General features: G+C 39.4%; 1 protein-coding gene and 1 long non-coding RNA gene across 3 annotated transcripts in view; one reads left to right on the top strand and one right to left on the bottom strand.

Annotated features, from left to right (window-relative positions):
• Positions 1 to 521, bottom strand: part of LOC138107350 (uncharacterized) — a 48,963-nt gene extending 48,442 nt beyond the window's left edge. The window contains exon 1 of the long non-coding RNA XR_011149429.1: positions 138 to 521. This is a non-coding gene — a long non-coding RNA (uncharacterized lncRNA). The remainder of the gene's footprint in view (positions 1 to 137) is intronic.
• A 63-nt stretch (positions 522 to 584) lies between these two features.
• CYB5R4 (cytochrome b5 reductase 4) overlaps positions 585 to 15,980 on the top strand; it is a 32,401-nt gene continuing 17,005 nt past the window's right edge. Inside the window, exons 1-9 of one of the 2 annotated variants that reach the window (XM_069011231.1) lie at positions 585 to 707; positions 1,845 to 1,998; positions 4,795 to 4,895; positions 6,905 to 6,989; positions 11,116 to 11,157; positions 13,454 to 13,508; positions 14,864 to 14,921; positions 15,031 to 15,124; positions 15,679 to 15,711. In XM_069011231.1, the coding sequence (XP_068867332.1) occupies positions 633 to 707; positions 1,845 to 1,998; positions 4,795 to 4,895; positions 6,905 to 6,989; positions 11,116 to 11,157; positions 13,454 to 13,508; positions 14,864 to 14,921; positions 15,031 to 15,124; positions 15,679 to 15,711 (697 nt within the window). In that variant the 5' untranslated portion in view covers positions 585 to 632. The remainder of the gene's footprint in view (positions 708 to 1,844; positions 1,999 to 4,794; positions 4,896 to 6,904; positions 6,990 to 11,115; positions 11,158 to 13,453; positions 13,509 to 14,863; positions 14,922 to 15,030; positions 15,125 to 15,678; positions 15,712 to 15,980) is intronic. The other variant, XM_069011232.1, reaches the window with a different exon arrangement.

Here is a 15,980-nt window from a genome sequence, read left to right as displayed (position 1 = left end):
GGTTTTAATAATTGAAGCAAAGTTTGGTACCAATCATCGGGAAGGCAAAAGCCCCTAAAAGAACAACAACAAAAAACCAAATGCAAAGCTTTAAATTAAAGGCCAGTGCCTCTGTCAGGTAGAGCCTGTGTACTTACCTGGATCTGCCCTTGTGTGAGTGCTGTGTGTGCTGCTGCAGGCCGCGTCGGCTCAGAGTGCCGACACCATCCAGGGAGTGCTTGTCCCGTCCCATCTGCTCCCAGGGGCCCTGCTGCAGGACGGGAGCGGGCCCTCACACAGAGCCTTCTCACACTTAACCTTCAGAGCGTGGGCTGCAGCAGCTGTGTCTGTCACAACCTCCCAGCCTAAGCACCTGCCGCTGGGACACCTGGACGGAAAACCAACCTTAGTGCGGGGCAGGCACCCCTACCACCCCCGGGGGCGACAAGGCGGCGCACGGGGTTACGCCCCTCTCCTTTCTCACAACCACGTCCACTCCCGGGCGGTCTCCCCGGCGACGGCCCCGAGCCGAGGCGGCCCGCCCTGCTCCCGGCCGGGCCGCGGCCCCGCCCGCCGCGGCGGAGCCTGCGCGCTGTGCCCCAGCGCTCCGCCCGCCCGCCCGCCGGGGCCCGGCCGCGGCCTGGCCCGGCAGGATGCTGAACGTGACGCCGCCGGCCTTCCCCGCGCCCGGCTCCCAGCAGCGAGCGGCAGCGGGTGCCCGCAGCAAGGTAGGGGCGGCTCTGCCGCTGATTGTCTCTTGGGGGATCGTGAAGGACACCCGAGTTTTCCCCGCTGCGCCGGCGGCGGCTGCCTGGCCTGGCCCCGCCTGGCCGAGCTGCGGTGGTTAGGGTCGGTTCCCGGCTGCCGCTGGGGCTGGGCTGCCGCCGGCCGCTCCCCTCCAGCGGTCTCCTACTCCAGCGGCCGCCGAGGAGCCGCGGCAAGGTCTCGGGCGAGGGGCCGGCTCGGCTGCGTCGCTGGAAAGCGCTTGGTGCTTCTCGTTTGAGAGGGCGGCGGTGATAACGCTTCCGGTACTGCCTGCCCAGGCTGTTCCTCCTGTGCAGAGATGAAGACTTTCACCTTGGAATTATTGCGTGCAGCTTATGCTTTATGTGTTGGATCTTCATCTTTGGAGAGATTTTGAGAACACTTGTTGTCTGCAGACCTCGCTTAGACAGCAGACATGGACTAAAGTAGCATTAAAAGATGTGGGTTTATCTATGTACGCTTTAGGTTTTTTGCTTCTGTTTTTCCTGTGGTTTTGTACGACCGCAGTTCTTTAACCCCGTTTCCTGCTGTTAAAGTTTGGATCAAAAGGGTTCTCAGAATGTGCTGCTGTTGAAAAGGAAGGTGTTAGACCCCCTGAAGATCTTGCTCTGCCTTTCAGGGCAGGCCATGGAAATACTTCTCTGGAAAGCTATCAGACTTCTGTCCCAGCTTTCTCTGGGTGAGGCTTCCAGTTGCTGTAGGGCTTGTGGAAAGTCTTTATGAATGCTGTGAAGGAAAACCTTATTTTACCTGACCATAATTTTTAAATCTCTTTTCTTTATTGCTCCTAGGTTTCTAGACTGCATCTTAAATGATTTACCACCACAGTCAGACTTGATACCTTCAGTTTGCTTTGGGAAGAGTCATCTGAATGTTTGTTGATGTTCAGTAATTTCTGTGTCTGTGTTACTACCCACAACACTTCCTTAAGCACCCTTACTGCTGAGTAGGGCTCCCAAATATCAGTGAATAATATGAGTTGGGTTATTTCTTTTTTTTTTTTTTTTGTCTGAGCTCTCCTATGGAGCTTAGAAAAGTGTATTGAATGGCTTTTTCTTCCTTTAGAGTTTGAAGTTGTTTGTACATTTGTTATTTTTCAGGTACCTTTAAAACCAGGAAGGAGTCTTATGGATTGGATTCGGCTAACTAAAAGTGGGAAGGACTTGACTGGTTTGAAAGGGAGGCTGATTGAAGTGACTGAAGATGAGCTCTCTAAACACAACAAAAAGGAGGACTGCTGGATATGTATAAGAGGTCAGTTGCTGTGATGTTACTTCTGTGTTTTTTACCTGGCTTCTCTTTTCTGTACTTAAAGAAGAAGCAACAAAACCCAAACAACAACAACAAAAGCCACACGCCAAAAGAAAACTATGCACGTCCTGTGCTTAGGCCAGGTGTAATCGTGACATAATTGGGCGTAACGTCAAGTAAGAGATTTTGTGTTACAAAGATTTTCTTTGCTTTCAAGCCTTTCTAAAGAAGTCTTTGAAATGGGAGTGTTTTATACTTATTTTATAGATGCCTGTGGAAATAATAAACCACAAGATTTTAGGTAATGTACCAAATAAAAAGGGCTTTGCAAGAAAATAGGAGTCTGAAAATGCTGACATGTACGCTCCTCAGTCTTGGGCAGTTTATTATTTTGAGCTGTTGACTCTTTTTAGGGATTGCTTTAGAGCATCCATAGGCATATAAATATTAAAAATACTACTTAAACGTGTAGAATGGTCTTTAGGAAATAATACTTAGTAATGCAAATGACTGTTGCCACACAGAGCATCTGTATTCTCTGTCCACAATAACAAATACCTGTAGTAACTAAGCAATTCTATTTCTGTTATTATTTTAATAACATTTCAGCTCAGAAGTTGAATCATATGTTATACATTTAGCAATGTGTGAAGGTGGTCTGGAGCAATAGCTGTGGCTAGAAGAGTATTTTCGGAGTTTCAGATGAAGTTCCTAGTGGTCCTACAGAAAGGAGTAAAATGTTTCCTCTGCAATTTAATCATTTAGAGGCTAAAATACATAAATATCACCTTAAGTTTGTTAGGAGATAACACCAATCTCTTTGAAGATAGATTAAGAAGATCGGAGTAGCTAATGGGGCACTTCTGTAGAAAGAGTGGTTCTGTTAGTGATAACATTGATCTGGTAAGGAGCAGCATTGATATTTGATAAAATGTCATGTCTGAACTTCAGCAAAGAAAGTTAAGAATTTCCATGTGAGGGTGATTGTATTATTGTTGGCTGTTAAAGGGGATGAGAGTGAAAGTAAAAGTAACATGTTACTCAGTACTGGTCTTTGAGCAAAATACTAGGATTGTTAATTCCCTGTGCTGCAGTTGCATGTGCTAGTGAGGAGGGAGGAAAGCTAAAGAAAATCTTGTTTGCTATGGACATCTGTTTATTTTTCTCTCTGAAATAGGGACATCTACTGCAGACAGAATTACTGCCTAAAAATGCTTCTGTTTCAGTTTTTAACTCATCCTACCTTCACTTTATCTCTGTTTTTTTACACGAACTCCATCAAGCTGCATTTGTATCTTTCCTTAAATTTTTCCATGTCTGCCTTTTCTTTGTTCTTGGATGACTAGTGAAAAAGCCATCATAACTGAAAATCATGGTGGATTATGTGTAGCCCTCATATGTGGAGAGGTAGTAAAACAATATAATTATGGAAAAGCTAAGTGAGGTCTCTGCATTGGCAGTTAGACTGTGTCTCTATATGAAAGAGCAGAAACTCATGAGAGCAATGTGAAATAAAAGAAGAACAGGAGCTAACTTTGTTCAAAACCCCGGTGTGATCAAAGAAATCTGTCATATAGGCCACAAATTTGTATATAAACGGGGGGTTCAGGAGAGTTAAAAAAAGCATGAAAGGTATATAAATGATAGTTCTTCTGCTCCAGCAAGTTTGATGGTAAATTTGAGTAATATTCAGGAGGCCATGACTATGTAGATACTTATATTTTATTGTGTGCAGTAATCACAGCTGCACACAAGATGGCACAGTGAATACAGCCATCAGAAGAGCAGGTCAGTAAAGTGTACTGAGATCCTTCCTTTGCTATTGACTGTGTCTTGTTGTTGACTGGGGTGGTTGTTCTTTCCAGCTAGGATTGCCCCAAGTATGTCTGCCCCCAGGCTCAGTGCTGAATGCCTTTCTCTCCTTCTGAAGTAATTAATGTACACTTCCTAATGTCTTGAAAGCTTTTCTGAAAGTACTGCCACAGTTACACTTCTGGTAGCTTCCTGTTTTGATAATGTTAAATATCTTCAAATATTCGGCTAGGTGGGGATGCAATAATCATGTTAACAGCAATATGTCTGTGGTTAAATCTGTGTATAGCTGCATTTTTCAGCCTCCAATAACCCAGTTGCCTAGCAACAGTAATTTCATCATTTCAGACCTGTGAGGAAACATTGTTTTATCTCGCTGCAAGTGTAGAAACACTGCTGAGCCCTTTTACTGGAGACGGATTGCTACCAGAGTTGTAAACGTTTAATGAGCACAAGCTATGTGAAGTTTCTTATTTTGCTGAATCTAAAGAATGGAAGCTTTGTTGCTGATGGTGGCAGTTTTTCCTTGTGTGAGACACGTTGTTCCTGTATGCATTTCATTCCATGATGGTGTTGGGTGGTAGGGAAACAACTACGGCAACACTTCAGGGATAACTTAATTGGAAAAGAAACTGAAAACAATGCTGTGCACTAGCTGGTTCAATTTTGTCTCTTTTTAAACCTGCCCGTGGTACTTTTACCCTCTATCTAGGATACGTCATGTTCAATTTCTAGGTTGAAGTCTTAAACCAGAGCAAGTGGTACAGCACTGTAGGATTGGCATCTCCATGTGATAAGATAGCTCTTGTGCTCTATACAATTGTGTCACTTATGTTTCTGTTGTTGTGAAGTCATACTGTTTGTTCCAATTATGCTGGCTGTTTACTAGTACATTCTTTAATTTGTGCTAACCTTTCCATTGTTTTTGGAGACAGGAGTGGTTGTAGAAATGCTGCTCATATTAATTTTAAATTATATTTTCTTCAGGATTTGTATATAATGTCACACCATACATGGAATATCATCCAGGTGGTGAGGATGAACTAATGAAAGCAGCAGGAACTGATGGTACAGATCTCTTTGATCAGGTGAGAACAACTGGCAGCAAACAACACTTGCTCACCATACTTTGAAAAATGCATGTTTTGTGATTATTTCTAGGGCATTTAAGTGGAAACTTTTTCAGTCCTAAGGAAAGGCAGTTGGTCACTGCTCAGAATGACACTTTTATGTGCTGAAAGAGACATGTAGTTTAAACTTTGTATCAAAAGACCGTAATAAAAATCATGGTCATTTTATGTTGTTAGAATTATGCTTCAATTAGAGCTCTTTTTTAGCAGAAATAGCAATAAAGCTAGCAACAATTTGAGATACCACCTTCTTAATAAATTGCTGCAATGACTAATTAGTGTTGTTGGAGAGACCTATTTTTCCAAGAGCTTTCACTTTTTGAAAAATGCTTGTAGAATTCCTTGTCTATTTACTTGGCAGCTGTGTTATCAGAAAAAATGCTGGAGCTTCTATTTACTGGTGAACAAATCACAAGATGAGAGTTGGTCTCTTATTTGTGTACTGTTTCTTTAAATGTTTTGAAAATACTCAGAAAATAAAGGTTCTGCAGCATGGGTGTGCTTTTTGCAAGGAATCACTTGCAAACTTGTTGCTGTAAAATGTGATTCACTGAGTTGGTATTTTTTAGAAACAGACATTCTTTGAGTTTCCATTACTCACTAGGTTTAGCTGAGAAACTGGGAAAGAGCAGAAGAGAAATCTCCTCTGTTTCTCTGTTATCTCTTTACATGTCGTGCATCAGAGTATGTTATGCCTTTAATTGCAAAATGTTTTTAATGAGGTAAATAGATGAATAATGTTTTATCTTTGTTGAGTTTATCCTTGGTTAATCCTTTCACAAGTGAAGTGTTGGATTTGGGCATAATTCTTTGTTTTCAAGAAATTTGTAGTATCAAGTTGTGGCTTGGAATTACATGGCTGGGTCATTATATGATGTCCTTGAAAACAGGAGTCTTGACATCAGGAATATTTGGGGAAGCCCTTGTAGTTGTTCAGAGATATGCTTGCTACTTTTTTTTTTAGGGTTTTTTGTCATGGGAATGAAAGTGGGTTTAGATCCTGAAACTATGCTTTTTGCTTTTATTGTTTCTGGCTTATGACTTTCCTGTTACCTGAGGCATTTGTTTTCCCTTCTGCTTTCTGTGTCTGTCAGATACTGGTCTTTTTTTGAGAGTTTGGTAGGTTGCTAGTGTTCCCCAAATTTCTGGAAAAATTAACTGTCATTCATAATCCTTCATTTCTTTCTGTTATCTGTATATGAGGAAGCTACAATTTGTTGATGGGATTCTTTATCTCATCTCCTTAGCTAGTCCAGATTAAAGTTCTTATTTTTAAATCTAGATACCATTCAAATTTGTCATGCAACACTTTGTTTCCTTTTCTCTTCTTGTGATGTTATCCTGGATGCCCTATCAGAATTCGCTTTTCTGCCATCCATTTCCTCTACAAGTTCTCCAGTTCTGGTCTGTAAAGCTACTGCTTTTTCTTCACTTTATTTTACTTTTTAAATTAGGGGATTTCCAAATGATTCAGTGATAGTAAGACAGAAGCAAACAGAAATACACCAGCTTGGTAGGAGGTGTTTGTTTGGCTTAACTGTTATTCTTTATGTTTGTTTCCTTAATCCCTTTTCCCTTCACTTGTCTAAACAAGACTAATAAACGTTGTGGTAATGACATGGTCTTTGTTCTGTTAGTTGTGTAGCATGCATCATAAAAATGCTCTTCTGAAATATATTCTGTAGCTCAAGGTTATGATGTTCAGATATTGAAAAGCATAAATGAGTAAATTAACCTATTGCTACTTTGTTCATAATCCTATTTTTTCATTTAATTCCATGATACCTGTAATAGAGGAACAAATAAGTACTGAATGATGTAATAGTGACTTCTAATGTGTTTAAGAAATAATCTGCTAAATGAATTCTATTAGTCAATGTACAAAAATGAACTTTTTTATTTCAGTGCATAGAACAACAACATAGTAAGAATTCCAAATTTTATGAAAAAATATTTTGTTAATGTAGGTTCATCGTTGGGTCAACTATGAATCAATGCTGAAGGAATGTCTTGTTGGGAGAATGGCTGTCAAGCCTATTGCTGCTCCAAAAGGTGAGGTTTTTTTATGAATGAAATATTGTCTATTATACTTTATTCCAAAGTTATCTGGAAATTATGAGAAATCCTAAATCACCTCATATTTATGAGGAGAGTCTCTATTCTTGCATAGAGTTGAAGGCTTTTGCATATATTAATTTTTTTTTACATCAGATACCTGAAGATGAAGTTGTTGTATAGTTGAAGACTTTTATAAGTAGTGTACTGCTACATTTTTTCTTTTGTTTTTAGTCATTAGAAAACAGCTGTGTGTGTGTGTTATATGTCTGTGTGTATAGAAAAGACTTTTTCCTGCCCTGCTCTCCTCCAAGATCCCTCTTTTTTCTTCTTATCCCAGAGGGCAAACTGTCATAAGCAGTTCTCATCATGAAATAAAAGTCAGTATTTTCAGTCTGGTGATTCTAGCACCTTACATATGTCTGGCAAGTTACATACATATTGAGGTATTTGTGTACACTTTATGGGCAGTTATTCTTTCCAGAACACTTTATTGGGTCCTTCCGTTTGAATTTACCTTGAGAAAATTTTGCTGATGCAACAGACTCCTCTGAGCCAGGAGAGTAAGAAATGGAGTATAGTCTTAGAATGTGGGTGATGGTTTCCAGAAACTTTTAATCTTCAGTCTGTCTTTCAGTTTGTAGGCCACAGCCAAAATTTCCTATGCCTGGGAAGCAGACACTGTTATTCAGTATTGACCCTTAGCAAAACTGCAGTGAAAACATGAAAGGATTAATGATTACAACTATTTTTTTCGAATTCTGTGGCATCCTTTAGTTCACAATTTCAGTCATTCTGTAGCTCGTCAACTCCTAAAAAGGTGCTCTGCATGCTTGCTTAATGCTTAAATAACATCATCTTAACATTGCTTAAATAACAACATCTTAACAACAGTTACATTGAGTTTGGTCTGTGTGTGAAATGGAGTAGTAGTTTACATCTCCATGATGCTAGGTAGCTAATTCCAGGGTGGAACTTTTAAGGTACATGCTGCAAAGTATGGAGAAACCTCAGCAGCATGACTGCCTCACTGAGTTGAGACATTAGAGACATTAGTGCTACTTTGTCAGGTAGAAATTTAATTAGTTAGAAATTTAATAGTAAACATGAGTTTTGTTGATTTTATTAACCTAACCTTTCTGCAACTGGAAGGAATTCTTGTGACAGCCAGTCAGTAAAGCATAAAGATATCTTTGCCCCTGCTGTCTCTGGCAGTCCCTTCTCTGCTGTTCACTTTTTCTGCTTTGTTCTGTAATTATTTTGCTATCCATTTTGCTGTAGTAAAATTTACAGAATAAAGGTTGTCAACTATATAAAACCAATTCTGTTGCCTGTGTCACTTTTAGCCATTTCAGACTTGAAAAAAAGTAATTTTGTTAATAAAGAATCAAGCTGATTACGGAACTACAGAGACATTTAGGTCAGAGAAGACCTCCAAGATCAAGTCCATCCTTTGAACAGCCACCACCTTGTCAACTAGACCATAGACTGAGTGCCGTGTCCAGTCATCTCTTGAACGGTTCTGGGGATGGTGACTCCACCACCTCCCTGGGCAGGCTAATACAATACTTGACAGCCCTTTCAGGAAAGTTCTTCCTGATCTCCAACCAGAACCTCCCCTGGTGCAGCCAAGAGGCCAACCCCCACCTGGCTATAGCCTCCTTTCAGGGAGTTGTAGAGAGCAGTAAGGTCACCCCTCAGCTTCCTCTTGTCCAGGCTAAACAACCCCAGGTCTCTCAGCCACTCCTCATAGGATTTACGTTCTAGACCCTTCACCAGCTTTCTGGCCCTTCTCTGGAACACTCCAGCACTGGACTTGCTGAAATCCTTCACTGTAAGATTCTCAAGGTTTACTTTGATTCCTCAAAGGTTGTGTATCCTCCTCCTTTGAATTACCAAAAAGTGATTGACTTACTTCGCTATTAACCAGTACTAATTCTAGTCTTTTATCCTTCCAGAAAACCATATTTGGTGAAGTTTGCTTTTCAGAATAGAAGAATAAATTACTAACTTAACGTGCATATTTTTGAACAGAGGATTAAATGCCCCCATAAGTGTAGAGGGAAGACTTCAAATTATGGATTACATTGCTTTCTTTTTGTGACAGAGAGTGTGTATTCAGTAGTAGGAGAAACATTGGTACTTGCTGTTTGGTGCAATCTCAATACAGAGCACGGATGGCAGATTTTTTTTTGTTGGGGCATTGCTGGAAGATTTGTGGTTGTTTAGCTTAGGGTTTTTTTCCTGTGTTCTGGTGATTTTTTGGGAGACAGTACAATGGTTTGCTTACTGAACTGCTTAAGGAAGCTGAAGTTTGTCCTTGCACACTCTAGATTTTTTTTTTTTTTAAGAAAGAAGAGTCTTTTGAAAATGCTGGTGATAGTTAATGTTTTGTCAACTTGTATTTTGGGAATACTGCTTCATGCTTTGGTAGTGACTAATAGGAAATTCTGAAGTGTCCCCTCTGTAGTGTTACAGTGGGTCTTTGCACTGAAACATGTAGTGTTTGTACTTGCTGAGGAGGCCAGTGCAGTACCAGGTATGCAAGAGATGATTTCAGAATCTCTCTCATCAAACCTGTACAGCATTAAACTGCTTGCTGTCCCTTCAGGGTGCTCAGCTGTAAACATTATCAGAGTTGTCTGAAATACTTTAATACTGCTGATGTTTCCAGAGACACGTTAGTGTATGTCCCTATGCTACTTCAGTGGTTGCTTGGGAGTCAGAATGCATGTTGTATTACTGTTCAGCTAGATTAGACTGAGAGCTTGGATGTCATCCAAGGGAGAGAGGTTGGGCTCTGCCTTTGATGTGTCTTGTGTGGTCCTTAAAATGGCAGTGCTGATTTCTGTGCAGTATGTTAAAATGTGGTGAAATGAGAGCAGACTTCTAAATACAAAAAATTACCTTTCATTAGAAAGAAGTTTCTGTGAGCAACTTGCCCATCCTAGCAGAAACCATAAAGTGGTGTATACCAGAATATTCAGACAAGTGTTGCCTCAACCAAAAATATGTGGAGTATTTTCTTTTTACCTTACAATGGCACAATATGAAAGCCTCTGATGAAGGTTGTTCTTGAAGAGCTCTCAAGTAATTTTGGAATACTGTGTGGTTGGTGCTTTGCTCTAGGAGCCTTCCTTAACATCTCTCTAGCATTTTTCCTCTAACCCTGCTCTGTGTGATGCAGGACACTGGGAAGGATATGGAAGAACAGGGGAGAAACATTTCCATTTTGGTTTTCATAAAAGGGAGCAGAAATAGCAGATTTGTTTCTCCCACCCAAACTTGGCTCCCATAAGAGAGAATATAAATTGGGCCTTTCATATTGGGACACTCTGAGATGTGCAGTGTAGAGAAGGGCAGAAAAGGGCCCAGGTATAACCAGAGGACTAGTTTCTCCACAGATTTACTGTGAACAGAAGGACGTGTGGCTGAGAGGTGCAGTGCCTTTCCCATCGAGTTGAGCACCTTATAAATGAATTGACACTGTGTAATTCACTTGCTTGGTCTTTCTTTCTTCTTTTTTTTTTTTTTTTTTTTTTTTTTTTTTTTTTTTTTTTTCCTGCTAGAGTTGGTTGGTTTGGAATAGGTGTAGAGCACTGTAGAATAAATGCAAAACCCAGATAATAACTTGAAAATAAAATCATTTGGTGGAGGGAGCTTATAGAAATATTTTCTTTTTCCTGTGTTCCTGCCAAGGATTGGGTTTAGATTTCTAAGGATTGGGTTGGTCAGATTTGCAGTCCACTATACAATGTGATGTCGTGAGACAAGTGCCATTGGAATTCTTAACAGATTCAGTGAGCTTCTTAGCTGTGAAGTTTATAATTGCACAAGATAATCTGTTATTTTTTTTTGAAGTGTCAGAGTTCTTGCATTTCGTATTCTTTAGTAATGTACCTACTTGTAATGTACCAATTTTTTAATTAGACTTAATCTTTTGGAAAGGTAAACAGTGCTGCATTTATTTGTTGCTTCTTGATGTCTGAAGCATCCTGGTCATTCCGTTAAGCCTTTTGGAAGGTTTATTGGGAGATCCTTACTTTGCCTAATTTAGCATGATGTGGGCAAATACTGTAACTTCTTAACTGTTGTCCTAGTTGTTTTTTCTTAATGCTTGCAGAGATTTCTTCTGTTGTGTCTGAAGACAAGAAACAGCTTAATGGTAAGTTTTCACCTGGAGTGAAGTGGGGAGTCAATCTCAAACTTACGTGAATATCACTGAATGAGCAGTATTTACCCAAACTTCTCTCTCTTTGCATTCGAATCCAGTGCTGAGTGCTCTGTAAGAAATTTCAGAAGGCAAAACCCTAACCAAGTATTGTGAATTCTGTGTTTGAAAGTATTGTAAGACTGCAGTAGAGTAGTATAGATGTGGGAGGTATGGGATGGACAAACGAGGTCAGCTTGTCTGTGAAATGCCTGGAAGATTTTCTGCCCAAGTCTTTTCTATCCAGTCAGGTCTTACACTTGTTTTGCTGGATATTTTTTTCTTTTTTTTTTCTTTCAAAGTGAAAATTTTTTATTTTCTTCTGAGCTTCATGAAGTTTTTGTCAGCCCATTTCTTCAGTCTCTCTGCATCCCTTAATAACCTTAACCTTTAATGTTTTGCCTGTTTGCATGATTTGTTATTGCTCTGACTGGAAGAGTGTGTGCCCTATATTTTTGCTAATGACTGTGTGAAACAGTATCAGCATTGCCTTTTCCCCAGGGAGTGCCAACAGTAACTAGCCTCCAGTTGGACTTTGTGTGCTGATCACACCTTTTGTGACTGGCAGTTCTACTCATTTTCTCTCGGTGTTGCAATCCACCTGTCAAACCCAGCTCTTTCCAATGTGGCTATGAGGATAATGTAAGAACATTTATCGCTAGCCTTGCTGTCCCGTGGGATTGTGCAAAGTAGTCCCGTGACACACAGGGTTGTAATTCTGCTGTTCATGTGGTCACCTTAAACTCTTCATTTCATGCCTGCCATCAGCCTTTGGCTTCACCCCCAGCTTTTCTTTATTTATGATCACCATGACTACTAGAACACTTTGCTTAATTGGTTCACTGATCACCTGAATCATTGTCTTTTTATTGCAGCATGAATCATTGTTTTCATGTAGCCTCTTACAGTATTTCAAATAATTCGTAAATCACTTGGTTTGCCAGAATGTTCTATTTTATTGTGGCTGTTCATATATTTCTCTTGACTTGCAAAAGCAAATAGAAGTGTGTATGACCATGGATTCCTGTTATCTGTGGAGGCCAAGTAAATCACATGATGTGTGTCCTCAAGAAAGGCTTAGCTTTTGAGAAGGCTTTTATTAGGTGATTGGTTTTCTTTTGCAATGATCTGACTGCTCTGCCATTTAGCTTCCTTGGCAGCTGCAGATGGTGTGTACTTAGGAGTAATTAAGGATCAAAGAATAAGTAATTCGACTGAGTTTTAATTGCTTTGGATTAATTCCCTGATCTGGGTGATCAAATAGTTTTGACAGATTGGATTAGACCAGGGTGGTTCTCTTTGTTTTCATCTACTTCCCACATCGTGGAGCCACTCAGTTATGGTGTTTAAGCTTGTAGTCATACTACAAAACTTACTGGCATTTAGAAGATAATAATCTGGGTAACTGAGAATTCATGTGCTAATTATTTTATGCATAGCCATTTCAGGTTTGCAAGGCTTAACTTTGAATGGGCTTGAAACCAGCACTTACCAGCTGTTCAGTGTGCAACTTCCTCCATCATCATTCTGTTTAGCTTCTTGGTGTTAAAATTGGTGCAGGATTGCAGTTGTTTATCTGTCTCTGTGCTCGAGATTTTGCGAAATACGTTCAGTTTCTTTTATGCCAGAGGTTAGTACAACTGACATTTTGAAAGACTGACCAACTGTTGCTTCCCAGCAAAGGCTGTTTCAGACTGTTTAATGTAGTTAAATACTTAAAGTGAGTATCTGTGTTCTGTGGAAATTCCTAGCAAAGTGCTGTGTAGAAAGCTTAGGGCTGATACCTTTGCTTAACCTGCTGACATGAAATTTTACTTGTGAATTAGGTTAGATCAGACATCTCAAATTGAATTTGTTCATCTGAATTGTAGAAACAAATAGTTCTGTTAAAGGAAAGTCGTTCAGAAAATGTTTTTGTCTTTTTGTGCTTCACTATCACAAAATGTAAAAACACAAGCTAGTAACAGATGAAGCTGAGAACAACATAGGTACTGTGGTGTATGGAACTCTTAAGTTCTGAAGTAGAGCTCCATGTTCTAGGACCCTGCTCTCCAGGGAAAAATGCTGAATAAAAAATAAATATAAAAAGTACATAGTCTGGCTACCTGTGGAAATAAGGCCACTAAATAGGCAGACACTTAGAACATTCAATTAAAAAAAAACAAAACCACAAACCCCAAACATACCTGAGTATTATTTCTATTAAGCAAGCATCCCAGAAAATATTTTAATGACTCTCTGCTCTTTCCAGGTGTGCTTCCTGAGAAGAAAGTACTGGCTTCTTCTGCTAAAGATTTAGGTCCGAGGTAAGCCTTTGTCTGTTACTATCTGTTGAACATTCTATTTAAGAATTCTGTGCAATTCTTAGTAAAGGCAGGCAACTGCTTCCATGGTTAGCTCTTGAAGTTTCAGTAAAATGAGTATTTGTCATTACTATCCTTGTGTAAGTAGAAAATGTGAGATTCAGGTTTAAAGAACTTGCCAAAGTTCATATGAACAGATGATGGTTCTTTGCTTGTTCTGTTGATTCCTAACACTTGTGCTGTCTTGCATTGTATACAAATGTATGGCTTATATTTGCAGGCTCCTCAGCTTTGCTTCTTGAGAAAACTCATGGAAAGTGATTCCAACTGGACTGACTACTTTCTTGACTTAAACTAATTTGTCCATAAACATCTGAATTGCCATTCAGTTGCCATTCAAAAAGTGCTTCATTTCAGGCTGGAATATATTAACATGGGATAGCTGCATTCAAGTTTCTACAACATGTAAAGCAAAGCAGGCACTAAAAGCTCACTGTGATATGCCTGCTGTTATCACTGAAGTGTCATTTTATTCCATGATGCCTTTGGTCCTCAAGGTGCAGTTTCTCACTTGGCATCAAAATCCCTTGTGAGTGTGTGATCTCTGGGCTAGTTACATGCAGTCATAAAATATTGTGGCTTGTAAACAACTGGAATGAAGTGCTGAAGTGCTCTACAAACCTTGCTGCCTTTCTTCCCATGTGTGTCAGGCATATTCTGGCATGTGACTGGAAGGTGTGCAGCCTAAAATATGTTGGCTGTCAGGAGGGTTTGCTCCTCCCTCTCTGCCTGTTTTTCTGGTCCAGGAGTCTAAACAGTAGATGGAAGTTACTTCCTGGCAAGTGTAAGGCCATACAAATAATTAGCATTTGAAGGCTTTCTTTTTTTCTACCTTACCCTGGATTTATTACAAGTTTTGGACTTGGGAACATAGGAATGAATGCAAAAACTTGATCTATGGAGATGAAGGGAACTGTGGTTCTGTGGTATGTGCACCAAATCTTTAACTCTTGGATGTCATGCTGCCTATTTAGTGCTTTTGTCTGGACTCAAGATTTTTATTGTCTCGCAAGCAAGGTTCATATACTACAAAGAGAATGCATGTACTTTTTAAGTAAAACTAATGCCATACAATTTTAACTACAATGTACTGACTATCAGGATGCATAATTAGATAGTTATTTTAGTAGTTTTTTCAAAATTACTGACTTTGGACTTAGTCTTCAAAAGTAATAAGTAATATGTTTGGCTTGTAAATTCATTAAAGAAGCTCTGCTGGAAGGCTTGGGGTTAAATATGTTTTTATATGCCCAAAGAAAGTATATATTTTTTTCTTTATTGTATTTTTTGTTTTACAGTTATGACTGGTTCCAAACAGATAGTTTGGTCACAATTGTCATATATACTAAGCAGAAGGTAAGTATATTTTGTGAAGGAAGAATTACAAGATCCAGTTGTGATCTAGCTTGAATTCTGGGAGAATTTTACAAAAACTGTTGGTTTTTTTTCCCCTTGACTATGAAAGGATATGAATGCAGAGTTGGTGATAGTTGACTGTCAAGACAAACGATTAAGGGGAGAGATCATCATGGATGACCACTCATATCTTGTAGAAGTTGGTAGGTACTATAATTTTGCAGTTGAAAATACTGAATTTTCATTCTATTTTATTAAAACCCACTCATCAGACCATAAGCATTTTACATGTACCAATTAATATTTTATTTCTCTTTCATCAGAGATTGTTAAAGCACCTTGATGTAAAGGAATTACGTTGTTTATCAACTCACATCTTCATTTGTTTAGTATGTACTAAATTTCTTACATGCGGACTAAAGTGCAGTAAGAAATTGATTTTAAACTTATGTAAAATTTTTCTTCAAGTGTGTTTTTTGTGATTATTAAAATGCCCTCATTCCCAAGGGTCTGGCACAATAATTTACATAAATGCAGATCGGTTGCTTTACATGAGCCATTGTTAAAAGTAATGGGAAAAATAATGCCTTTGTGCATGAGGCTTGTAGAAGTCATGAGTCAAATTTCAAGGCCAGGTAAACATGCATAGCTTTTTATGGTTATTAGTTCACTCAGTATTCCTAGACTATGTATATAGGATGGCTGGAATAGAATTTTGTTATTGCTTAACACAGAGTTTTGTTTGTATTTATTTCAGACTTGGATCATGCAGTTTCAGAAGATGTGGCTGGTAATTTCTGTCTCTTGCAGCACTTGTGTATCTCTTCTAGGATAGTCCAGTCAGGAGCTGAACTTCCATGATCCTTGTGGGTCCCTTCCAACTCACGATATTCTATGATTCTGATATCAGAATGTGGAATTTCAATTTATTTTTCTGACTCATCAGATACTTTACAGTTTTACTTACCACCAGGTCCTGACACAATCAAACCAAGCCATAACATTAAATATTTTTTTTTTTAATTGTGCCATTTGGGCCTGTGAAAGTAATACGTTGAT

Source organism: Aphelocoma coerulescens, chromosome 3 (assembly GCF_041296385.1).
Source record: "Aphelocoma coerulescens isolate FSJ_1873_10779 chromosome 3, UR_Acoe_1.0, whole genome shotgun sequence".
Taxonomy (NCBI): Eukaryota; Metazoa; Chordata; class Aves; order Passeriformes; family Corvidae; genus Aphelocoma; species Aphelocoma coerulescens.
The sequence above is the reverse complement of the archived record's forward strand: the minus strand, read 5'-3'. Positions and strand labels throughout refer to the sequence as shown.